Source organism: Stegastes partitus, unplaced genomic scaffold, assembly GCF_000690725.1.
Source record: "Stegastes partitus isolate 25-593 unplaced genomic scaffold, Stegastes_partitus-1.0.2 Scaffold250, whole genome shotgun sequence".
NCBI lineage: Eukaryota > Metazoa > Chordata > Actinopteri > Pomacentridae > Stegastes > Stegastes partitus.
This window is the reverse complement of record NW_007577981.1, coordinates 432,257-458,070: the sequence shown is the minus strand read 5'-3', so window position 1 is coordinate 458,070 and position 25,814 is coordinate 432,257. Positions and strand designations below refer to the sequence as shown.

The 25,814-nt window shown below is 43.1% G+C and overlaps 1 protein-coding gene across 1 annotated transcript in view; it reads right to left on the bottom strand.

Annotated features, from left to right (window-relative positions):
* The window catches only part of LOC103357367 (partitioning defective 3 homolog B-like), a 183,816-nt gene that overhangs the window by 27,878 nt on the left and 130,124 nt on the right, over positions 1–25,814 (bottom strand). Inside the window, exons 20-22 of the mRNA XM_008281909.1 lie at positions 25,406–25,516; positions 24,797–25,081; positions 12,705–12,816 (exon numbers count right to left, since the gene is read on the bottom strand). Of these exons, the coding sequence (XP_008280131.1) occupies positions 12,705–12,816; positions 24,797–25,081; positions 25,406–25,516 (508 nt within the window). The remainder of the gene's footprint in view (positions 1–12,704; positions 12,817–24,796; positions 25,082–25,405; positions 25,517–25,814) is intronic.

Genomic DNA, 25,814 nt, shown 5'->3' with positions numbered 1-25,814 from the left:
TTTTCTCTGGTTTAAACTTTCAAGCGGTTTATATAAAGCCTAAATAAATTCAATGTGTTTACATGCATTAGAGTGAGGACACTGGGAAAGAAATATTTAAAAGAATGTTTTGCGCATGAAAAGTACTGATGTCACTGGCTGAAAGTGGACAGACGGAGAAAAATTGTTGCCGTGCAGCCCGAGAGGATTAGATTTAAGTGGCCGTTTCTCAAAAGCGTTTTGTCGTGACATAAAGCAGCCGTATTCTTTCCGAAATTATTCTGATTATATATTAGATTTTTTATGCTAATTAAACGTCTCATCAAGAGCCACCAAACCCAGTCTATGACATTTTAAACTCGAGGAAAATAGGCTGCCTCTGTTATCTCACAAATCTGCAATCAACATGCATCCCAAACCTGTTCCATGTGTGTCTGTGTGTGGCCGTGGCAGTGGCCATGGGGTGTTGTTTATTTACTGGGGCTGTGTCCCTGTTCCTGTCTTCCACTGTGGGTCGGTTTTGCCTACCCGCTGTTCGCTGAAATAACATCCAAATACCCCTGTGAGTGTGTGCACGTGTGTGGCTGGTTTCATTCTTCCCTCTCCAGGTTATGATGCCCCGAAAGGTATGTCATCAGGTGTGTGAGTAAGAGACAGGCAGAGTTTCAGCATGTTTTTTTTTTTTTGCCAAACTGTGATGTGTGTGTGTGTGTGAGTCCGTGCACGGCTTTGATGTTTAAACCAGGCTCTTGCATACACACACACACACGCTGCAAAAACACATTTCCGACAGCTTCCCCCTCCAGTTCTGTCAAGTCATGTGTTCTGAGATGGCATCATCTCCACAGCAGCGGTTGAACAGTCTTGTGTTGTCCCCTCCTTCCAGCCACAGATTTGTGGAGATTTGTGGGGGTCGACGCCACCGCCAGTGATGGAGTCTTTGATGAGTGAATCCAGCTCCTCGTGCTCTCCAATGGCCCGCTGCAAATGTCATGAGGTTGATCTGTTTGACCTTCAGATGCTTTGATGTAACTCCGGCCAACTTCAGAACCTCTCAGCGAGCTGCGGTGACTTTAAAGGGTCAGTTCACTCAAATTTTTAAAAATACATACGCTCTGACCCGTGCCTAGTGGCATCGTTTTCGGTTTTGACTTTTCCTGTTTTTAGGATATCGGTTCTTCAGATCTCTGCCATCACCCAAATGCAATTGAGGTAAGTGGAGTTTTGTTTGTGGTGAGTTAAACTTGGCCCATGAGGTCCTTTTGCCTGGAAGCCTGCTGCTGGCAGTGGTTTTCTTCTTGAAGTATAGACAATGGAGAAAGGCTTTCCTTCTCTTTATGATGAGGTTGCCTCTTTAATGTTCCAGGCGCTCGATTTAGAAGTCAACTTTGAAGACACCACCGTGCTTTAAAGATGAAGTCACAGAGTTGATGCTTTTCCATTCGTCTGTAAAAAAAACTGTGTCATTTTCACTGGGACAAGGTCAATCATATTTTCCGCTGATGCTCGAAAAGGGAAAGGAAATGATTGTAGTAACTGTTTGAACAGGCTATTTGAATGCAAATAAAATACACATTCTTCCATTGAAGAAAAAACGCAGCTTGATGGAAGGTGAAGTGGGTATTTCTGGGGCTTCCCTGGTTCTTCCAGTGCCAAATACACTGTCAACAAGAAATTAGCATGCGGTAAAACTGTATAGAACTTGACAATATTCCCCTGAAATTGCAGATCCCACTAGAACTTAACAGCCCTCTGTGTAATTTGACAACTCTGAGAAGGAGCGTGAATGAATTTTCTCTTTTTAGGTACCATTGTGGAAGTGCGACCTGAGCAGCGAGCGACACAAATGCGAAGCCGACCCTGCTCAAACTCCTGTTCTTAAATCCAAACATAGCGTGGTGAAGCACTTTGAAGTGAGAGCAGGCGCAAGTAAGGAGGAGAATGGGAGATTTCTATCAACTTGCAGACAGATCACACTCTGCAGTTTGCCCGTAGGCCAGAGACAAGCTGTGGGGATAAAGACAGACACCAAATAAGTCCCTGTAGGCCTTTGTTGGCCCAGATGGAAAGGAGGGAGAGGAGGTAGGGGAAAAAAAAAACGCCCGGTTGCTGTGCAGCATTGGAATGAAGTGACTTAAAACAAAAGAGAAGCAAGAGGGAGAGGAATGTGGAGCCTTGGGGATGAGCTGGAGAGACAAGGACAGAGAGGAGGAGTCCGTGGATGGAATCGCTCATTGTGACTTTGCAAAGAGAAAAGAGGGAGAAAGGTGCTATACGTGGTTGTGAAAACTCTTGATAGCAGTGGGTAGAAACATAATGCTGGAAAGAGATGTTCGCTCTTGTCTTTGTCTCCCAGGTGTGCGAGCAAGAGTTCAGCCTGTGCCTGAGTCTGAGCCGCTGTGCTTTGGAGGCAGCGAAAGAGGAAGTGCTCCTCTGTGCAACAATCAAACAATGATGAAAGCCCACGGCAAAGAGCAGGAGATGTAAAACAACATAGGTGGTCAGCTCTTAGGAAATGATCTTGGAAACAAGAGAATTAGTGAAGCTCCCCAAAAAAAAAAATTATGCTCAAATACACAATGTCTGCTTGCTGGGAGGCTGTTTTAAATTTCAAAGTAGTGTTTTAAGCATTACAAGAGCATGATGACAACGGTTTGGAACATAGTGTGCACAGATGAAGCTGTGTCATTGGTACGGTCTGCTGTGGAAGAAGCTGCAAATTGAATCCATCGACTTGGATGGTGATGAAAACTACCTAAAGTCTAAAAAATACAGTGTAACATATAAGTATCTGATGATGGCCTGTGTTATATGTCTATCGTGCCTTCAGACTATTGCTCAATCTTTTATCACTGTTAATGCTAGATCATAAAAGTCTGCAAAGTTCATCCAAAGAAGCTGGCCTGCCGAGAGTACTGACAGGAGTTAATGGTTCAGTTAAATCATCTTCAGTTTTTCTCACTGTACGGCCAAGTAAATAAGTGGAATCAGCCGAGTGCATTTTACAGGAGAAGCTGCTCTGACATGGACGACAATAGCGAAACACACAAAACCTACAGAGCTAATAAGAGTGAAACAGTAACCCAAAAGAAGACAAGGTGATCTTGCCACTCGCCACACAAAATGAGCCGTCAAGTGCAGGGAGGGAGGATTGTGTTCAGACAAAATCTGTAGCATTTGATGCTTTGTCAGGCAAAGGCAAGCTTGTGATGTAAGGTGAGGTCGTTGCCACAGCTTCTGACAGTGGAGTCACATTTTTTTTTTTGCTCTCTGCAGTTCACTCATGTGAGCATGACAGAAGTAAATACACTGTCAGAATCATTAAGAAGACTCATTAGTTGTCACTCACTAAAAAGCTCTTCTCTTTTCTAGACGAGTCACCCTCAAATTTGACATAACAAAAAGCGATATTCATTGAAAAGCAAAGTAACTCTGCTAACTTTCCACAAGCACCTCTTGTCTACACCGCTCTCCCTGTGGGCTACAGCATGCAATTGTTTTGGAATTAATTCCGGCGTGTGCTGGTTAGGAATTAAGGTTTTTTGATCTGCAAACAACCCGCACAAAAATGCCACGAGGTAATTTCACTTGTGTCAATAGTAAATCAATTTATTTTCAGAACATTCATAAACCGCCGTTTCCTCATAATGCCTCATTCTGCGACGTTTCAAGGTATTAGTGCAAGAAGCAATTACATTTGCATTGCAAAACATGGAATTATCTCACCTCACTGGGAAAGAATAAAATGATCGTGCAGGACTAAATACTGGACTAAACGGCTTCTAAGTAGGGACAATCTCTGCAGCATGACTTTCGCTTTATAATTATCACCTCAACCCCGACATTAACAGAGAACAGTCTCCTGTAAGCTACCTCCTGCCTTATTTCTCCTCTGTCATTTTCCGCCCGTTCAGCCTGTTTTCCAGTAGCCGCTCACAGTAGCGTGTTCAGGGTTATTCTGGGGTGCATGATCCAAACACTAACTTGTGGTGGGGCCTGTGTAATTTTATAGGCCAGAATAGCGCTCAGGCTGGTCCGCGGAGTCAGGCAGTCTTTAATCAGCGCAGGGCTCGACTGTTGCATGGGGATAGGTGGGCATGGGAGTGTGTGACAGGAAAATCTAGGGTGTGTGTTCTGCGTTCGGGGGGTGCGAGGGTGATCTCAGAGGGGGCTGGGAGGAAACTGGGATCAGGAGACTGAATTTCTTGTAATTACTGAATTATAGGATTTTCCTCAAAAGTTTCTGCGTGTGTGTGTGTGTGTGTGTGTGTGTGTGTGCGCACTGCCAGCATGGATTTGGCTGAAGCTTCCCACAGTGAAATGAACTCTGAAAACAGCTTCAGTTTGGCCAAAGCTGAGGTTTGCAGCCCTTTGATGGTGCCCGAGTGTGTGTGTGCATGCGTGTGCATGTTGCCTTTCCATGGTCGACTGTGGATTGTGTGTCTTTTATGTGTTTGTGGTATGTTACCTCTTAAAAGTCTGTTATAAAATGTGTGCGAGCGGGTGTTCGTACATATGTGCGTGTTGGCTTGTGTGTAGCTCATTTGTGTTCCTGTTCAATTATGCAGCATGTCGTGTGGATGAGTGTGTTTTGTGTGTTCGTACATGAGTGCGTCTGTGTAAAGTGACTGAGCACTACATTACACTTCTAAACTTGTGAGCATGTTTGCGAAAAACAGAAAGCAGGAGTTTATCCAACTTGTTTGGTGATCCAAGAACTTCAAATGGGGCTTTTCCCATAAGGATCGTGTGTGTGTGTGTGTGTGTGTGTGTGTGTGTGTGTGTGTGTGAGAGAGGAATAAAGTGACACAGCAGACAGACAGAGTGAGAGACATGTTGAGCGATGGTGTGCGGTAGCCACTTATTCTTCCCTTTTTCCTCATTAAAACAGTGCAGGTGCACCGTGGCAACCTCAAACCAACACAAACACACACACACACATGCACACACGTGCGGCATATGCTAACCTGATTAACACTAACATTAGACTAACATTAGTGCAGCCTCCTTCAGAGAAACACCCCCGGACCAGCTGCTCTCTCTCACCTTCTTCCATATGCACAAACTAGCGTCTTGGCCTCCCACTCACTCACTCTCTCCGATTCATCATCTTCATAAATTTCCATTTGTAACTTTTTATTTGAAAAAGTTTCTAATTAATTGGCCAGCACGGATAGGAGGGATGGAAACAGAGACACAAAGCTTGACAAATGGAATTAAACCTCCGCCAACGAGTCCCTTGTTCTATAGAGAAAGGCTCCTCTACAAGTGAGTTATTTCATTTTCCTCTTTCTCTGTTTTCTTAAAGCGACTATAAGCAACATTCAGAAACACTTTTAAGACCAAGACACACCAGAAAAGGTTGTGTACACAAGACACGACAAAAGCAAATCCATCCACAACCATCAGCACACACTGAATGGCAGCTGTGGTCAAGTCTTTTACTGTTATCTTCACTTGACCTGTGTCTCCTTTGCTTGGCTCATGACTGCCCCTTTCTGTATGTGTTTGTTTCTCCTCACAGGTTTGGTTCAGTCAGGGAACACCAACCGGAGTGGACTCAGAATCTGCTCACTGCAAACATTGTATTCTGTGGATTTTCTTCAATGACACATAGAATAAAGTGAAGTAGAAAATCCTGATTCTTGATAAAGGCTCAGCTAAATGTGTAATTTTAGCAAATGTTTAAAAATGACATGCCATGGGTGGATTTTGGGGGCTCAGAGGCTTAAAGTCCATTTGAAATAAGTGACAGATAACATGCAGGTGATTTCTAAATGTATTTTTTAATCCTTTTCAAGAGTGAAGGGAAGACAAGCCTCTGCATCTCTGAGTGGGCAGGCTGGTGTGTGTGGCTGCTTGTCAGCCGAAGCAGCAGGGGGGCAGAGACACAATGCACTGGTAACTGTGGCTTAGAAACCAGCAAAATACAGCTGCTTGTTAGCAGATTAAGATCCACCAATCTCACTAGTGTTACCAGTTCTCCATGGTGCATGCTGTTTTTCTAGTTTGTTTGGTAAACCATGTTACAGGACGAGACACGTGTTCATCCTTGTGAGTAAGAAGGAGGCATGACGACGCTCATATGGGCTGTTGTTTAAAATATGATGCTCATTCTGTGTGTGTGAGTGTGTTTTCCCTTCTCAGGATGCTGCCTGGCTGTTGGCCAATGACACCATCAGCGAATGACAGAACGATGATGTTTACTGCTTTATCCCAGATGAAATGTTTTGATTGGCCGCGAGCCAAAATGTATGGTCTCTGCCTATGCAGACAGCATAACAACAGCATTTCAAGTGGTTAATGCACAGAAAGGAGCCGCAGTCATAAAACCAAACACATTAAAATATCCATTTTCTTCCTTTTGAGAAGCGATAATTTACAGTAATTAATTAATAATAACTTACAAAGCAAATCTGTGTGCTGTAGCAGAAAAGACATCATTTCAGTGAAACTTCAAGTATTAATGCATCCCTAATGGGCGATCTAAAGGCGGAGATTTATTTCCTACCCAAGGACACTCCAGCAGGGCCCCGAGACCACAAGAGCTACATTTCACCACCTGAAACCATGCTCCATTCCTTCAGTATCTCATGCCTCCATGTGCCTGTCAGTTCCTCCATCCCATCTGTCTCCTCCTCATGCCAATCCAACTCCCCCTATCAGATGTGCCATTTCTCATCCTTCCCATCTTTCCCCTAAGGATCCTCTTTAAGCCTTGCTTTGACTCTGCTCCGACGCTTTGTCATTTCTCAGTTTCTCTTTCTCATAACCACAGAGATCTCTCTTCCCCTCTCACTTTCCTTGCTGCCGCTCCCCGTCAGTGTTCCTCTTATTTTCACTCCCTCATTCCTGGTCCCCATTTCTGTCCCTCGGGTCCCCCTCGTGTCTTTATAAGCGGCTTTCTGCTGGGCTGCACCACCTGTGTGGCGGCTTCTCCGGCAGTAGGCACACAGCAGGACGAGCCTGCCAGCACATCCATTACACCGCCGCTCTGTGTGAGCGTGTGTCTTCGGTGAGTGAGACGGAGTGAACCTGAATTGTTCGTAGCAGAAGGTGTGTGGAAAGAGCGTGCACTTGTCAGGTGAAAGCAGTCGCGGTCGGTCGCTGAGGCACAGTGGGCGTCTCGCCAGTAAACAAACTACATATCGAACCACAAAGGGCCTGCGGACACATCCTGAAGTGTGTTAACACCACATCTGGAGAGCTGCCATTGATAATAACTTTCTGACTTTATTTCTAACACTGAGGTGTTTCCCCCCCTCCCAAAAGCCAGCTTTTAGATGAGCACAAGTTCACAGATGAATAAGTGTGCAGTCATTAGGACTGTGGGCGCAAAAACCATCGGGGGCTTTCGCCTGTGGGCACGAAGCACCCCGCACAGATCACCAGTGCCTGCATGTGTGTGTGTGCACGAGTGTGTGTAGGCCATCTATCACTGTGACAGGCTGGTGCGTGTTTACTTAATGATGTGGGGGTTTATTTATGAAGTGATGGCCGACGTGTGGGAGGGAGAGAAAAAGTGAGAGAGGGGGGGAGAGATTGAGACAGCCCGAGGATGTGACATTAAAATATCATCAAGGTGATGGATGTCCGCACGCACAACATTAGAGAGAAGTACAAAAAACAGCTGCGCAACGGATGACAAGTCGTATCTGGACTTGTGTGAGTGTTTCTCTGTGTGTGCGTTTTATAATGACTCCGAGTGTGTAGTCGGGTGTGTGGTTTTCTTTGACTTCTGTGTTCATTAAGGTGTCACATGTGCTGCCACTGTTGTTTACGACTCACAGGGTAATGAGTTGAAGATAAGATGCATGAGTTCACGTCTGTGTGTGTGTGTGTGAGTGAGAGTTCCTTCTGCACGTGTGCGTCTTCGCCACACTGGGGGATTCTGCCTCGCTGTGGTGTCATTCATTTTGGCTGACCATGTTGCAGAGGGTCAGATATAAATTTACATTATAATAAACATGTCTTACATGTGCAATCAGGGTGAGAAGAGAAAAAAAAGACACACAGTTTGATGTGAGGCTTCCTGGACGTTCAGTTGTGTGAGCGGAGGTGAATATGTGGTCGTGGTGAGTGAACCAGCTGTGGATGTCCGATAATAACCACTAGGGGGCAAAGCAAAGAGGCCAAGAAAGAAGGAAAGGAAGAAAGAAAATCCAAAGAAAAACGATTAAAATAATTGCAACAATCAGTAGTAAACACAATGGGAACTCAACCAGGTTCACATATCAGATCAGTCATGTGGAATCTGTTAGAACACATCTTCCTTTACTCTAACAAATATAACCTCGAGATGTCTTTTCTTATGCAATCCAAAACAGACTCACAGAATATCAAAATGCAAGTTTAAAAAGAAAAAAAAAAAGATGAACTCCAAAAGGGACAATAGCACTCTAACTCTGAGTTCAAATCCACATCCTTGCTCTGTAAGATCTACCTTAAGTTTTACCCTCTAGTGTGCCTCCTGAGGCCTAATTTCTCCACAGCTGAGGGATTTACTCCAAAGGTTTATGCAACGTTATGCATTTACTGCTTAAACAGAGATTTCACAGCAGTAAAAATCAACAGTTCCCATGGCGACAGTTTGTTTGCTTGTATCGCGCTTATGACACCTGTTATTGCCTCACAACGTTGGCCTATGGATAGTAAGAAAAACAATCGCAAGATGAAATAAAGACAATAAACCCAAATTGGTTGGAGGAGATGATTTCTTCTGAAGGAATCAATAAAAGTAAGTACAAACTAAAAGTTAATTTGATCTGCCAATAACGGCAAACAAATGTGGGAGGAAACTGGAATGAGAATGAATTCAAGAAGTCTGGAACTATTCTTTTTCTTCATTTATCGCCATAAACTTGGTCATGTTGTGGATACAGATGGATGAAGTCAGATGTAGTTTTTTTTCTTTCCTTTCTTTCCTAGATGAGGTTTGTTGAGCAACAGTTTGGCTAATTTTAAAGGATTTAAACTTTATTTTAACCCTCTCCAAGTGCCCACAGATGCTATCAATGTTGGAATAAAAACGAAGGCTTGCTTCAGGGCCTAAAGATAAGCTATTTGACAAGGCCTCTTTACAGTTTTATAAACTCAAAAAACTAGCTTTTCATATCACTTCCAAGATGTTTCACAACGTTAAACGTTTATTCTTGCATCTATATACTGGTTTTAAACTGAATTCATTTTTGTCACATGATCACAGCAGAGTCAGTCCTGGCTTTTCTTCATTTTTATATTTATTTATCTTTACGGGAAATACTTTCATTTCACGATTTTTTGCAGTGAGACATTTAGAAAACACTGATTTCAATGAGATATCACAATTTTAAGCTGAATTTGGCTTTTTTGTCCTACTGGAAGTGCACATCATGCGTAACACATTCATGATGACTTGATAAATGGTCTAATTAGCAACATTTTAAAAGACCCATCAGCAGGTTTTTATGGTTCATGGGGTGAAGGAATCCTGAACCCAGACTTGGTTTTCTGTGCAGCTGATCCTGGCATCTTTAGAATCCATACACAAAGGTACGATCTCAACCCTTTATTCCCTTTTTTAAATCTTTCTTTTACAAGTCCCCAAATATCAAGTGGGTATAATCCAAAATTAAAAGAAGTAAAACACGCCATACAACTATCGCAGTCAAGTACTTACCAATCGGATAAAAGTATATCAAGCTCAGCCTCTGTGTGAAAAGTTCCTCCCAACTCATTTTATAGAACAAAGAAGTCCATAAAAAGAAACTTCTCATGTACTTCAGTGGCTTAATTGGCCATCAAGACATTACAGAGAGCCTATCATTAGCATACAGAGAAAATAGACAGAGGGAGTGGGACAGTGTGATTGGCATAATTACAAGTGTGACCTATCCACAGACAGGGAACAAGGAGGAAGGGTCAAATTAGAGACAGATAGATAGACAGGGACACAGAGCGAGCGGGGTTAGAAAAAAGAAATGAGGAAGGGACATGAAGTCCTTTCTGAAGACCACATTTAACTGCATGTACCCTCACACACACACACAATCTAGCAGCTGGTGACACACACCCGCTTAAACGTGGCGAGACACACACACACGCTTACAAAGAACTCCACCTCGAGATCATGCAGATAGACGACCGCTAAAAGAATAAACAGAGACATGAATAGACGCGGTAACCACACTCTTTTATCCCCGCTTTTGTTTATGTCAGTTTAGGTTAGTGTGTTAGTCAGGATCCACCAGCTCAGGAGAGCAAATGTAGACACACACACACAGTCATCCTCTCTTTCAAACACACACAAACCACTCAGAGAGAGAGAATGGGGCTCCTGGCCTTGTGTGGAGAGCTTGGAAAACCTTTTTAACCATTCAAGGCTAAAGAAATGGCTGAGTATAAAAGAGCAGCGCCGAGTGGTAGAGGCGGCGGCGGTGGAGGTGATGACTAAAAGGCTGATCAAACAAGGCCGACGTGAGCGAGTGAGCGCCAAGTGGTCGGCTTTTCACATACTGCACAGAAAGAGAAAGTCGGTAAGTGTGGAGTAATAACCTGGAGAATCAAAAAAGCTTGTTGTCAGCACTTGAAGGTGAACAGCTCTCGGCGTAAACAGCAATCAGTTGTGTTGTCTGTTTGTCTTATGCTGATGTTTTTTATCAATATGCTGATGATACTCTGATTTGAATGCTGTCAGTGCATTGCACAGCTGCTGATCATTCTCATACGTATAGATCAGCTGGGGCATGCTTCATCTTCTATCATCCCCCTGATTAACAGAAAGTAACCTGCTAACGTTGCGACATCTAGCAGACTTTTGTAACATGTTGTTAACCAAGCAACAGAGTGGATTTTAACCATTTATGACAGTAAAAGCCGAAACTATAACTACGTACCTCAAACTCAGCTCTCCGGGACTTTAGCTACTCTTTCTAAGTGTAAATTGCAGCTTCACTGGTATAAAGTCAGGCGATAATGAAGCCCCATTATTGAGGAGGAGGAGGTGCCAACAGGCCTGTATGGCAATGATGATAAAAATGAGTATTTAATGGGCTGATAACACCCAAAACAGCTGATTTTATTGCATTTACAAATAACTTGTACTGTTTAGATCAGATCTAAATACATTATTGTGTCATTTTCTTGAAAACATAAACCTAAAAAGTACATTTTGAAGTGTCTAGTGGTTTCTGTTGTGGAGTTGAAAACACGAGGGAACACATGAGCTGACATTTTTTTAAAAATAGGTAAAGCTAAAGAACAACTAGTTGGTCATTTTATTAGCTACACTTGGGAAATCTAACTGTTTAGCCATAAATTCTACTCTATCAGGTTTGAGGATTCTACTTTATGTTTACTACTGAGGTCATGGGAGGTAACAGTGACGTACGGAGTCGCATCTTGAAGTTTTCCTAATATCTGCCAACCCCATTAACATGTGTGCACCAACAGAGCGTTCCATTATCATGTTTTCTCTTTTTATGGACCCAATATAACTTCCTTGATGTTTTAGTGTTTCTATTCGCACTACGTACGTGTGCGAGCGCGCGTGTGTGTGTGATTGCGAGTGGAGTGTTTCATTATCGGCCTCCTCAGGGAAGAAACCCACTGCTGCTTTTTACTGTGGACGCCACTGTCTTTTTTTGAGGTAAAAAATAACAATCCGATCAGAGGTTGCACCTCGCTCTTGCTGCGCTTTAATTGCATCAGAGTTTTCGGTACCGACTGAGTTGTGGCAAACCGAGACAGAAACACATGCTGCACCGGGATGTGTAATGAGTGACAAAGCCCCTTTGGGCCTCAAAGACAGCAACTGTGATGTGTGTCTGCGAGCGCCTAATGAAGACTGGTTCACAGTGCTTCATTGCTCAATAAACACAGACTACAATAAGTGAGGGAGTGAACACAGCAGGAGGCAGGTTGTGTCAGGTGATTGAGTATCGGCGATTTTGTCAGTAAATCCATCCCATATTTCCCACATGCCTCTTCTCTCCTCTTTGCTCAGTTGTGGTACTTAATGAGAAATAAATCTGGGAAATGCCTTTGCAAATCGCCGTGGCTGGATTCTGTGATTTTGATTCGGATCAAAGTGTGATTTTCTGCATCTTTGGGCTCGCTATTAAAAGAATCCTATTTTAAAATGGGTGATAAATGGCTATTGATTTCCGTGGTGAGTTCAGGAGTATACGGAGGTAAATGAAATGATTCCTCAGGCTGGATCAATACAGGTTCAGGGACATTTAGCGATGCAGCCTGGTTAGAGGAGGCAACTACCACAGTCAGGCCATTGTTGCTGGTGCCAAAATAAGAAAGCAAAAGACAAGAGAGGAGAACGACATCAGAGAAGTAAAAATGGACCAGCAGTGGGATAAATGAGAGGGAGCGAGATAAAGTTGTGGTGCAGAGCTAAAAGATAGGGTGGATGGAAATGTCACTGGTCTAATAGATCTCTCCATAAACTAAATGAGGATGAGAGAGGGCGCCGCCTCGATGGCACACAGCACCTCAAAATGTTAACAAGAGAGCTGAAAATAGCCCGAGAGAGGCACAGGGGAAAGCTGGCCGGTCTCACAGGAACACGTTCTGGAGACGAGCACATATACAGACACAGAGTGGGCATTTCATGATTTGAAACCGGTGTCCAGTGCGGGTTTGTGTTCCGCTGTCATGTCGTACAATGTTTATGAATGTTCAGGACAAGTGTGAACTTAATTGCCGACTCCAAACAAACAAGCATGCACACTCACCCTGTTGGGATCATATTCCAGGGCTCGGCGTCGCGCGACTTCCAGCTCTTCGTACGCTGGAGCTGCCCGGGCCTGCTGGTACTCCCTACGCAACCCCTGGACACGCTGATCGCTGTGGAGACACAGAGGACGGAGTGTAAACAACAGCAAATGATTGCATTGGATGGTGAGATGTAAACATTCTCATCATGCCGATAGTTTTGTTTTCAGAATCCTTTTTATTGTCATTATGCATACGTTTCCTTACACACAACGGGATCTCAATCGGAAGTCTTGGCTTTCAGTAAAAGTATAAACACAAAAAAGAAAGTAGAACACAAATAACAAAGCGTAATATTGTCAAATGCTTTGGCTTTAACCCTCGGAACTCCAAGCAGCTTTTGGATCTTTTGTTCTGGTTGCATTTTTCTTCACAGCGGGTTCATTTTTTTACAGAAATATAAAGTCCTGCATCTTTATGGAAACACCGTGGTTAAAAGTAGAGAGAATTCAACAAAGTCTTTTGTGCAGGAGGAAACAGCTATAATGCAGACAATCACACTACTCCACGACAAGGCCTATTTATGTTTTTACTACCTCTATGATCCACACCACTCTGCACATTGACATGTTTCACCGTGCTGAATGTATCTTCCATCAACCTGCTGACATCTTGATCCTCTGTATTCCCGTTTCTGAGTCGCTCCGGCTTTATTTTACTGCTCAAGGAGGTTTTATTTTCCTCTTAATCTCTTTTGTTGGTTCCCTTCTGCTGCGTGTAAACACAGTCTGCAATTCACCTGAAAACTCTCCATTTTTTTGCCATGTGACTGTGACAGGTGAGTCATCTTCTCAGTTACGCCGAGGAGAGGAGAATTGTTTGCTTCATACGGTATCTGGTGCAAATTTTTTTTTGTGAGTTTTTGAATGTAGAATAAAGTGATTTTGGGAAAATATCACAATTTTAAGCTCAGATTTGCTTGTTTCTCGTGACAAACCAGTACATCACACATGATAGGTTGCAAGAATCTGACAATTCGTTCTCTTTTTTGCAGCTCCTGGCTCTGATAAATGGTGTGATTTTGGCTTTTTTTTTTTTTAAACCCATGTCTTTCAAATGTGCTGGCAGGTTTTGGGATTCAGAGGGTTAAGGATGGTATTTGTTCCTTCTAATTTTCACCACAGCTCGGAATTCAAAAAGCAAAGGCAGGGGCAGGTGGAACACGGAGCATTCGGTTTAATCTTTTGTTGAATCCACCTGTATTCTTTGGCTTCGCAGTGACAACTTCTTGACAGCAGAGGAAGACTGACAGGCAGACAGAAAATACCCACAAAGCCTCTGAGAAGACATCAGTGCCTGAACCAAACTTTCTACAGCTGACAGAGGAAAACCAAGGCGGGGGGGAAAAAATGGAAGTGAAACAGGATAAAACATTTGATGGATGTACCTTTTCACATAAAAGCCACATGGAGCAATAGGGCGCTGTCCGGGATTGAACTACGGACGGATAGATCGACACCTAATGGTGCTGCTGAACCTGAGCGGAAAGTGACCAGAAGGTGAAAACCTCAGCAAAAAAATAAAAAAATAGAGAGAAGGAAAACAGTGCCAGTGACTGTCAGTGAAGAGATAAGAACTCAGGACAGAATGGGGACAAAACTTAAAGAGAAACATCATCATGCTCACTGGACCTTAATGCCAGATAAGCTACACACACCCCAGAGTACAGAGCCGGGCACACATAAACAAGGGTGTGGATGCACAAATACACACACACAAAAGGCAACAGACAAACAGTGTGCGCCTGAGTGAGCACAATCCTTCAGGATGTGCTACCAAAGTACGACACAGTGCTGTCGTTTATCTGTGTTTACTGGCTGCAGTGGAAACAGGTATCTAATATTGACACTGATATGCTGTTCGTTTGCTATTTCGTCCCCCAGGAGACACGCACTGTATAAAAATATTCACAAAAAAAAAAAAAAAGTTTCCACCCCTACCTCTGCATCCGTGTAACACCCTGAACAACTAGGCTTTTGTCCGACACAAACGCCCACGCGGCCTTCATCAGACATGCGTTGTGCCTTCCATCCTAATGGTGTGACCTCCAGGCAGATATTGACCAAAACGGAGCGAAGAGGAGAGAGAGCGAGCAGGCGAGAGACCAGATAGAGAGGTTCATTAGTGAAGTACATAGCTTACATGTTTAAGTCTCTCTTGCGACCCCGGCTTTAATTAGAAAATCTGGCCGAGACTCCGGGTGTGTGTGTGTGTGTGTGTGTTTGTGTGCGTGAATACAATCTTAGGAATGTATGAAAGTGTGTATTTCTGTGTGCGTATAATCAATTCTTGTAATTTGCTATGTGGGACACACTGTGCCTGTGTATACGTACCCTGATTTAATGCAGCCCGTCTTTCTATCCAACTCAGCGGGGACAGAAGGCTGAGTCACATCCACTTCTGTGCCAGTATGTTGGAATTCAAAGTGTCGCTATCATTCGACACAAACGTCTGTGTGTGTGTGTGTGCAACCCCTCGCCGCCGAGTCCCTGTCGGCGGCGCGGGGCACAAAACTCGACGCTGACTTGCTGCCATGACGAAAGAACTTTGCGAAAGTTTCTGTGGCTGCTGTGAAATGCCAGCGCAGATGCTTGTGTTTTATAAAGATGGATATCTGAAGCAGCTTTTGGCCCACTACCGTGCTAATTGTTGCTTCTTGAGATTGGTTTAATGGCTGGTTTCAACGCACAGCTAATCAATACTAATCTCTGTTTCCCCCCCAAGTGCTCCATCCTGCAGACAACCTTGCTATTAAGATATTCACACTTAATCTCTTGTATTATTTATTTATTCACTTACTACTTGCTTTTTTATTACTCTTACTTACCCTCTGCCGCCCACCAGCCCCCACTCCAAACAAACAAACAGACCCCTCAGAGAATGGACGCTCGGAGCCAAGTTGAGATTTTTTTTTTTTTCACGCCACCCCTCTTCTAGCGATCCCATTAGCCAATCCCTGGGCCCGTAATTAGGCCTGCCATTTTGATTGAGCGTGCGTGTCGCTCTCCAAATGAAACAACACTGTAATTATCTCATTATGCCGCGGCCTCCATCACTGACAACGCCAAATATTATCATATTAATGGCTGAAGACAGTGGCTGATTCTGGATAAAACATTCGAGGGGGGTGGATATGTGTGTGTGTGGGGGGCTCGGGGGTTTGTGGAGTAGCAGTTTGATGGGTTGACACTTCAGCAGGCTGCTTTTCAAACGGCGTAAGAAGAGAGAGATAGAGGGCTAAATGAGTCTATACAGGCAGACAGAATTGCGTGTCCTCTTCTACTTATGTTCAGAAGGAGGCAGGTGAGGCTGCCCTGTTGTCATCAGCAGCTAATAACGGCTGCTGTTTGCCTGTCTGCAGGCCCCAGGCCAGATGCACAACCACAACTGCTCCAACCTTTTGTGATCTACAGTTTTCTCAGTGTGATGAAGCTCAGGCTGCTAATGACATCAAGAAATGAGAAACAGTACGAGCTGGAAGAGTCGGTTACCCTCCTGTTGACTGAACAGCAGAGAAGCAGGGCTGGAATGTCTTAAATTCTAAGTTATGTAGGTTTTGATTAGACAACAAGCACGGTGACACTGAATACTTGCAAAGAGAGGAACCAGGCTATAGAAGATCTGCAAGAAAAAACATCTGGATAAGAATCTCTTTAGCGCTCGCAATCTAAAAATTGTTCTACACTTTGCACACGATGAAAACAACACCCAACAATAATGTACTGACTTGGTCTGTCTGCATAACAGCTACCTGCGTTTTAGCAACTAACCACAATCAACTACAGACCAAGAGAGGGACATCAGATAAGCATAATAGAAAGTTATGGAAGACACATATTTAACTTTACAAGATGAACCAATGGATGCTTTATTAAAGGAGATAAGAAGGAAGCATCCAAGCCCCTTTTCTTGGCATTCGCTCTTATCATGGCTTCCTCTTAAGATGATTCCAGGTCATTCCACTTAGGTGGAACCTTCCTGATCAAAAAAGATGATTTAGCCGCAGCCCATGTGTTGTTACTTCCTCTTCTAGTGTGTATCGTATCATGTTGTGTTCTCAGATCTCTGCGTTTACTGATATAATGTGGCATAATAGGAAACAAACAACAATTAAAAAAACACCAAGCTTGTAATCACTCTAAATTAATCTGCTCTAAAAGTTAGATTGTTTAGGGAAGCAGGGCCCTGCAGTGATTTTCTGCCATTTTTTTTCCTACCGGCATGTGAAGACTACAGACAACAGCTAAGCAACGAATCAATAAAGCGTGATTTTGCTACATTAGCTCGACCACAGAAATTGATATCCCTTAAGCAAGACGTGGTTCTCCTTCAAACATCTTATTTCATCCATATTTCAGAGCATCTGAGTATGCAGGTTGATGTGAGAGCGAGCGCGCTGTGATGAGGAAGACTGGAGGAGGAAGAAGATGAGACACCGGAGCAGGAAATGAAAGATGCATCAGACGACAGAATGAGAGCAAAAAGCAAACAGCAACATAAAGACCGAGATGGAAACTTGGAAAGGAGTAAAAGAAAAGAACGGGGGGGACTGGAGAGAGAACAAAACCATTGGTTATATGAAAGTGAGCAGAAGAAAATGTGTGAGGGAAGCAACTATCCCATGGTGTTAGCCAGTGTGAGGGCAGACTAATTAGGAAGTGTGCACCGCCGCCGGCTGGTTCGGCGACTTCTTCTTGCTGCGGCCAGCTGATTTAAACACAACACGCTGGGGGGAAAAAGCTCAGGCAGGCAGGTTTTTCTTTGCTGCTTGCATGCTGGAGGTAAGCACACATCAAAGTGCATGGTCAATGTTTGGTTTCCTGGTGCAACATTGGGAATAGAATCAGACAAACTCAGTGGAGCTCCAAACTGAAAGCGCTGGGAAAACAAAGAGGTTTTTACTGTTGCCCTCCAAAAACATAAATAAATGAACAGATTTTTGTCTGTAGTATTATCAGTTATTTGGAGCTTTACTGAAACCCATAGGACCGGGTACTGTGGCACACATGAACCTGCCTGAATCAGATCTGGGTTTTTTTTACATTTTTTTAGAGGATGGGTATCATTTGCAAGTGATCTACCTTCAAGTCATAATGAAGAATTGATATCAGAGCAGGCCTGAATACTAATGTAGCGATTTAAGGTGGTGATTCAGTGAAGTAATTTTGCACTTCGGTGAAAACGAAGGACTTAAAAAAAGATTTTTACAAAGAATGTTCAAAATTGAAGCAGCAGACGTTCAGATATCCTGACTTTTAAGGCCTTGCTCAGACTGGCAGCCCAAATCTGTCTTTTTTTTTGTTTTTTTTGCCACAACCAAATGGTATCCAGATTGATTTTTTGAAATCCCAACATCAAACAAACAAACAACCAAAGCCCTCATGGAATATGATTTTTTTTAAAAATAGAATCCAAACCACATTTGGAGGTGGTTAGAAATGGGATCCCAGTCGGATTTCCACTGGTACATCCCGGTCTGGACACTCTGGCTGCTCAAATCGGACTTCAAAGTGTCCTTTGCTCACAACATGACACCAAATCCCAAGTGATAAAAGTACTGATCGAAACATTGTGTAAACTATGGCAAAACTTGAGCAACAACACATCATCTTTTCCAAAACTTCTCCTTTAGATCAAGATGGGACTAACACTGTGAAGACGGGATGGAGTGAGTTCTTAACTGTTATTTTAGTAATTTTAAAACATTTTTCTCAATTTTGATGTAGGGAGCGGTATCTTAGACTGATTGTGTCTTCAAATATCCTTTTATTATGTGTCTGTGCTCTCCCACATTTGAATTAAATGGAACAGGGACACAGACTAGTGCAAAGGAAAGAATCCCAGCAGTATCATCCCTCGATGTAGGTGCATCACATCATTTCAGATCATGCTGCTGCTAGCAGAGCGCTACGAAGAACAACAGTCTGCAGACAGACCCTGAAATAAGTCGTCTGCTGGCACCTTGGGCGAAGGCTTCTGTGCAGGCAAACCTAGAGGGAAAGCTGTCTCAACCTTCTAAAGTGTTGGATCCATCTCTTCACTGCCACAACTGTCTTTACAAGCTAAGTCCCATTGGCCGGCACACTGATCACCTGTAAACCTGCTGCAAAGCCCCTTGAACACAGTCACACAACAGCAGTATCGAATCATATCAAATTACTGCTCCACGTGTCTTAGATTTCAGGGATTCTGTCGCACATTTCTCATCGTCTTTGTCTCCAAAGAGAAACTTGGTTTGCATCCATCTAAGTTAGCAACAGTTAAACAAACAAAACTCTTTTCCAACTGAAACCAATTTTGTTTTTTTTTCTTCGGGGCAAAACAAATCTGTTACACGAACACCCGACAAGAAAAAAACGACTTCCTGGTAAAACTGATCACAGCTCAGCCAAATATATATTTTATAAGCTAACAATACCAAAAGCCTGACTGGGATGTCTGAGTGAACTTGAGAAACCCCAGACTCATGACTCACCATGTGTCTGTTTTCTGTTGTTACACAAATGCACAGCGATAATAAAAAAATAACTTGATTAACTCACAATCTAACACTAGCCTCCAGTAAAAGTCTGCTCCCTCCGTGGAACTGACTGTGGACAAAAGGAGTGCTGGAAGCTGCTTGAATGCAAAGGAGAAACATTTTAATTGCTAAGATAGAGCACCAATAAAATACACTTTAAAGACACCGGAGCTAAAAACAGCTCATTATGCAGTCTGCAATAATGACGTGCTGTTTTCAAGCGAGCAGCACATTCTTCTCCTTTGAGCTCTTCCTCAGGCAGATGCTGTCTGACAAATAGCAGGAAACAAGAAGATTGCAATGAAGAAAAGGTGAATTTCAGCATCTGCCTCAATGGGAAGAGTCCTTATATAATATCTGTTTTGCACATCTTTAATGCTGCTTCTGTCTACGGGGAGAGAAAACCGTGTCTTCAAGTGTGGCACCAAAATGGAGAGGATGCAAAATGAAGCAGCACAACAACATCCAAAACGCCGTCTTTCTACATCTACAATTAGTCAGTGTTTGTGCAGAGGGATTTGAAAAGTGGACTCTGTCACGGGAAACTTGTAAAGTTCATGTCACTGTTTGAATCAAAATCCAGGCTGTGTCATTTACTTAGCTTACACCTTCATGTTCCTCCCCCTTTTTTAGCACAATGGTGCATTTTACAGCACACCCTCTCACAGTCTTCACATCTCTGCACTTTGGCCTCTCTTTCTCTCACTCCTCTTTCATCTCATCTCTGTGTTTCTTGCTCCAGCTACAAAGACTGCCTTCTGGCTAATAAAATTTGACAAGCATAGCTAACCTTTTTTCTCCACAGGTCAGCCTCTAGCGTAGCTCTAATCAAATGTGACGCTCATCACGGTACACACCTGCCATTGAAGGCCTAATGAAAATGTCCGACAGTAAATTAGGGAGACAGTGCTGGAAGTTCACTGTTGAGGGGCCTTGACAGGAAGAGCGGGGAGGGAGGAGGGCGACGAGTGCGTCTCATTTGGGAAAACTATGCAAACACACACAAACTAGAAACAGAGGCGCCTCTTGCCATACCTTCAAAAACATTTTGATAAGGATATATTACACCCATTTTATCTGCAGCATCATTAAAACCAAACATATGAGAGATATTCTGTTCCCTTGGAAACAATAAAAATTGCTTCCAAGAAACCCCTCTGTAATAAAATTGGAGACGTAAAATGCATGCTTGTTTGCACTTCAACTTATAGATTTACACACACAGGCAGTAAAGCACACCTCAGGATATTCTGTGTCGTGGTCTAAAAATCGCTGGACCACACACAGAACTGTTGCTAGGTTACGCTGGGCTTCCTTCACAGAAATATTACATGTGGGTGGCTGCGTCTATTTCGGACCATGTGTGTATATATATATATATATCTGTGTCTGTGTGAATGAAAGGCGCAGAGGTTCCAACCTCAAGGCCGGCCGCATGTGTTTTAACAGATGTACGGACTTTGTGAATGAGCTCCCGCCTTCGAGCCGCAGGTGGTGGAAGCCGGCAATGAGGGCGACACGTGTGGATGTGAGAAGTCAGTGGGCCAGCTACTCTATTGTAAGGAAAAAAACCTTATATATCGCAACTTTGGTCTGATTTTTGCTTCTCCATCCTTTAAGTTATAATATCACTGACTGTAAAATCAGAAAACTTCAACCCTCCACTGGAAAACTGCTTAAATGAGCAGTTTAAATCTAATGCTGCATTAATGTTGCTCCAACCTCATTTGCTCCAACTGAAGGAGTCAATCTTAAAAAGGGTGACGAATATATAGACTCAACTTCAACAGCTGCATTTATCTTCTATCTCAAGTCAAGCCAATTTAATAGCACTGTCATCCCAACACTACACATGAGGGCAGAAGGAAGAAGCTGCTTTCCTCTAAAACAAGAGAGGAGCTATGAAAGAACAGGACACACATATCTTTAAGACAGAACATAAAAGAACCAAACATTACTGCATGTAAAAAGAAAAAAAAGCAAAGTGTCTTAGTTCTACATAAACAGGCAATTAATACAACTCAAAGCTGTTGTTTCGGTGCTTCATGTTGTAAACAGAAGCTCGAAAAAATTAAAAAGATTTATGCTATGAAATGTATCATAAAACAGTGAGTAATCAAAGTGGCTTGTACTATGGAGGAAATAAGCAATAAATAGGAAGGATTGTGTTTCCTGTAATGATTAGGAGCTAGAAAGGTTTAACCTATATGCTATGAACTGCTATATAACATCTGCAGATGGATATACATGTACTACATTAGTAACACCGGCCATGTTGCAGCATCCTTGGTTCACCTCCAGTCGGGGACCTCAGTTGCAGGTCGTCCTCCTTTTATTTTCTATCAGTCACTACCTGCGGTTGAAATGAATGAAAAAAAATTGAAGCTCTGTGGCACAAAGCAGACAAGCTCTGTCAGGCTTTGGGTAACACAGCCAGTATTTGTTCGTAGAATCGATTCGTTCTTGGTTTTGGTGGATTTTTTTTTTTGATGGTAGTGTTGTATAGTACTCGAGATCACTCTTGACTTTAGCAGGCCTCTGCTTCTTCTCTGGAACGAGCACATTTTTTTCTTGGCCTCAGACAACGAGGACTCGAGATTTATTTTATAAGACCAAAGCTGCAGGGATTTCATGAAATTGCTTTGTGTTGTGTCATGTATTTGTTCACATCATTTTGAGTAGGATGTACAATTTCCTGATTTAAATGCAACGACTCAAATGTTTGGTAATGTTAGCCACCCCCTACTTACTCTCTTTAATGAAAGTGAATGCAGGAAACAAAAGAGGAAGTCGTGGCTGTCTAGGAGGAGCCAATATGTCCAATATTTTGCTTCCTAAACCACAAAGAGGTGATAAGCAAAACAGTGTCCACAAGAAAACACACAGCAGTAGGTACATTCTGCGATGAAACGCTGACTGAGACTGTTCGGATCTTGACAAATGTTTATGGCACATAGAAAGGAAGCATAAGGAAATGTTGGCAACCTGTCTCTGCACCAAAACTCTTCAGAAATCTCTCAGGAAGTATTAATCACAGGACATACTGTATGTTTCAGGACAGTCGTTTTGCTCACTCGCACTTGTCTTGACTTGATCTCAACCCGACTTAATTTCTGTTCATGTGGTTTTGACTACGAAACTATACTTTAGATAAACAGTACAAAGCTTATCCTTTAATCTGATTGCTTCTGCATTATGCACCACTTACAAACTCTGCATGCAAACACCATAAAGGAATGCATAGTTTTTGGTGGCCAATTGAATTATTATGAACATGTGCGGTACGAGCGTCCTCTAACAACATTATTAGACACTTATTTATATCTTTCTTTATCGAGACACCCTCACATGCAGAGCTAACAAGCCAAGGGAGGCTCCCCATCCATCATGCCTAATGTTTAAGACTATCTAATATACATTATGAGCAAAGCAGGGGAGGGAGAACGGATAAGTGACACACCAAGTGTGAGCGAGACAGAGAAACTGAGGGAGAAAGAGAGGAGAGGGAGAAAACAGGCTGGTAATGAAGTACCCACCACTAGTGGATGAGAGCTAAAGTGGTCTAACAGATCTGTCAGCCTGCTAGACTGTGGCTAATTATCCCTCCTCCTCTTTTGTCTGCATCCTCTCCTCTGTCACTTCTTCTCTCTCGAATTTACTCTGCCTAACACGTTTTTTTTTTTTTCCTCCCTTCCCCTCAGTCTTGGCTCTGTCTTTCTTCCCTCCTTCCCTACACTCCTCTCCTGCTTTCTCTTGTCTCGCTCTCCCTCCGTCTGTCGCTTCCTTCCATTCCCATCTGTCTCCTTTCCATGTCCAACCCTCTCTCCCTCTCTCTGTATCCTCTTTTTTTTTTTTTCTTCTTCTTCTGGATAAGATTGGGTGTCTGGGGCTTAGTTTTTGATTTGCAAGTCAATAGTAATTTCTGTCAGAGAGTTTAAGTTGAGGGAAGTTTTAATGTGGCCTGTATTATTTCATACGGGAAATGATAAATTTGCATTAGAATCCTCCCCAGATTTTCTTCCTTTTTCCTCTCTCACATACAAAAGTAGCTGCAAGTTAAGGTTTCAAAAACTTTAGCAGTGATAATATATGTAATATGGAGGGAATGTTGACAGGCAGTGCGCTTCTGCAAGAATGAACCTTTTTGAAGACCACAAATGAGGTGCTCTGACAGCCAGATGTTACGCTAAACATCACTATAGGAATATATCAGCAAAGGCATAAAGCGAACAGAAGTTAACTAACGGGTGGTGAAAAAGAAGAAACTCACAGCCGGAAAACAGCAGACAGCGGGGGAAGCAAATCAGGGAGCTAATTAAATGAATTGACACATTATTAAAATTGAATAATAATGATAATACACAAGCACACTGACACATTTTTTGGTATTTTGCCTCCAGCTACACGGATAATGTGATGTAAAGATGGCTACTACTACAGCGTCGAAATTGGAAAAAACAAGGATTTAAAGTTTACCAATGACTGTGAGTTTTTCCGACTTCTCAGACAGAGCAAGCACGTAGTTTTATAAGCAAACATAATGTTCCTGACTGGACAAGGGAGTTACTTGACCTTCATCCAGCTGAGTATGTGTGAGAGAACAACCCATTAAATATTAAAAATAATGGCTTTATTATTATTATTATGTCTTTTTGTCTCCAAAACAGAGGCACCGTATTTAAAAACGACTACAATTTCTTCATAGTTAATTTTATAGTTAATGCAGAAGGAGGCCTGAGAATGTGAAAATCTAAAATTAAGTTAAAGAAAAGGGCTGAGCAGAGGCAAACTTTCAGAGATTTGCACCTGGACCCTGTATATATTTTTCTCAGGAGGAGTGTGGAGAAGAAAATGAGACACAAAGAGGATATGCAAGTTGAAGAGCCAACACTTGGAACACCAACGAAGCTACGAGCAAAAAAACTTCAAAGGAAGGAAAAAGCTGCATAACATTTGTCTATATTTCATGTTTGGTCGTAAAAGTGACCCCTGACAAACTTTTCGTAGCGATATCCCCATGAATCGATTAAATCTACCCACCTCGTGCTGTGTATCCGACGCAAAAACTCTAATTATCACATAGAAATGATTCCAATTATGTTTTTTAGACATTTTAAAGATTTACAAAGGTCAAAACTATAGCAAACATAACAGAGGAGTTCCATGAATCATGCATGCCACTGCTGTGTATGTGTGTGTGTGTGTGCGCATATGCAAGCATGAGGGTGTTACCGCAGTGTAAGCATGCATTCATGTTTTATGCATTTTCTGGCTTGGCAGACCGTGAATGTAAATATGTGGAAATACTCTCTCACTCATGCCAGCCGAGCCACGGTCAGCGACCTTGTGTGTGCACACCTACGCGCAAAACTTTGTGTATCCAGCACAAGCGCAAATGCTGCACACGCATTTGAAACACGTGTGTATTATAATAGTTGTGAGCTTGAATCAAGAGAGAACGGGCAGAAGGGCATCAGTTGGGTCCTTGTAAGCAGAGAAACATAAATAATCTAACCCCCTTTCCTCGCTCACCTGTCTGCCTGGGCCTGGTGCTGCAGAGCAGGCGGGGGTCTGGTCTTGTTGACCTTGGCGTAGATCCCATCGAGCTCCTCGGAGGATGCTCGAGGCAGTTGAAGACCCCCGATGGGTGCTGCAGGGGAGGGCGTGCGGCTGATGAATGGCCGGGGGGACGGCGGCTGGCGGAAGTTGTTGATGCGGGCGTAGTTGGGGTCGCTGTCATCGTCCTCCACGTCGGGGAGGGAAGCCGGGTCAGGAGTGATGTGACCGGAGTGGACTTCAGCATAACGTGGATCATAGCTGTCAGGGAGGAGGCAGGTAAACATGGACGCAGCACAAATACAAGCATTCTTCACTTCAGCCTCTTTTTAGCCTTATGATCGACAGCTGTTCTACACGTTTAACTGAGCAGTTGTTTTGGAGGACAAGGCGGCTGCATGTAGCTGCGTCAGGATGATTCACAACTTCTCAGGAAAGATGTCAATCATAACGCTTGACTACTGTGACAAATGCTTTTCTGTGAACTTTCTGGCTCTCTCAGCACTTTCCACTGTTGTAAACCTCTCTTGAGCGACACTCTAAACTATGAAAAAGCAAAACAGAGACTTTTTCAGTGAATCATACCCATCTCTGCTGTCAGGGATCCTGTCCAGCTCCTCTTCACTCAAGGCCTCCAGTTTGCTTTTTGATGTTTTTGCTGCGTCTTTGTTCTTGTCTTCTTTCTTCTTCCCAAACCTGGACAACAAAAAAGGCCCACATATGAGAGGGTGATATTTAAACTACCTGAATGATTCTCTGATAAGGAAGATTCCCTCCTGTCAGGACCCCTTGGCGTCGCATTAAAACGCACTTGGCCCCCTAAATGTCATTTTTCACCACCCAGGGTTCAATAGATCTATAAAAATCTGTGAACGTCAGAAATAGCACGACACCGTAGACAGATTTCCTCAGCTGGTGCTGTCACTGTCACTCCTTTTCAGGCAATGAGAAGTTCAGCTTGTAGCATGTGTTTAACCCTCTGAACCCCAGGCAG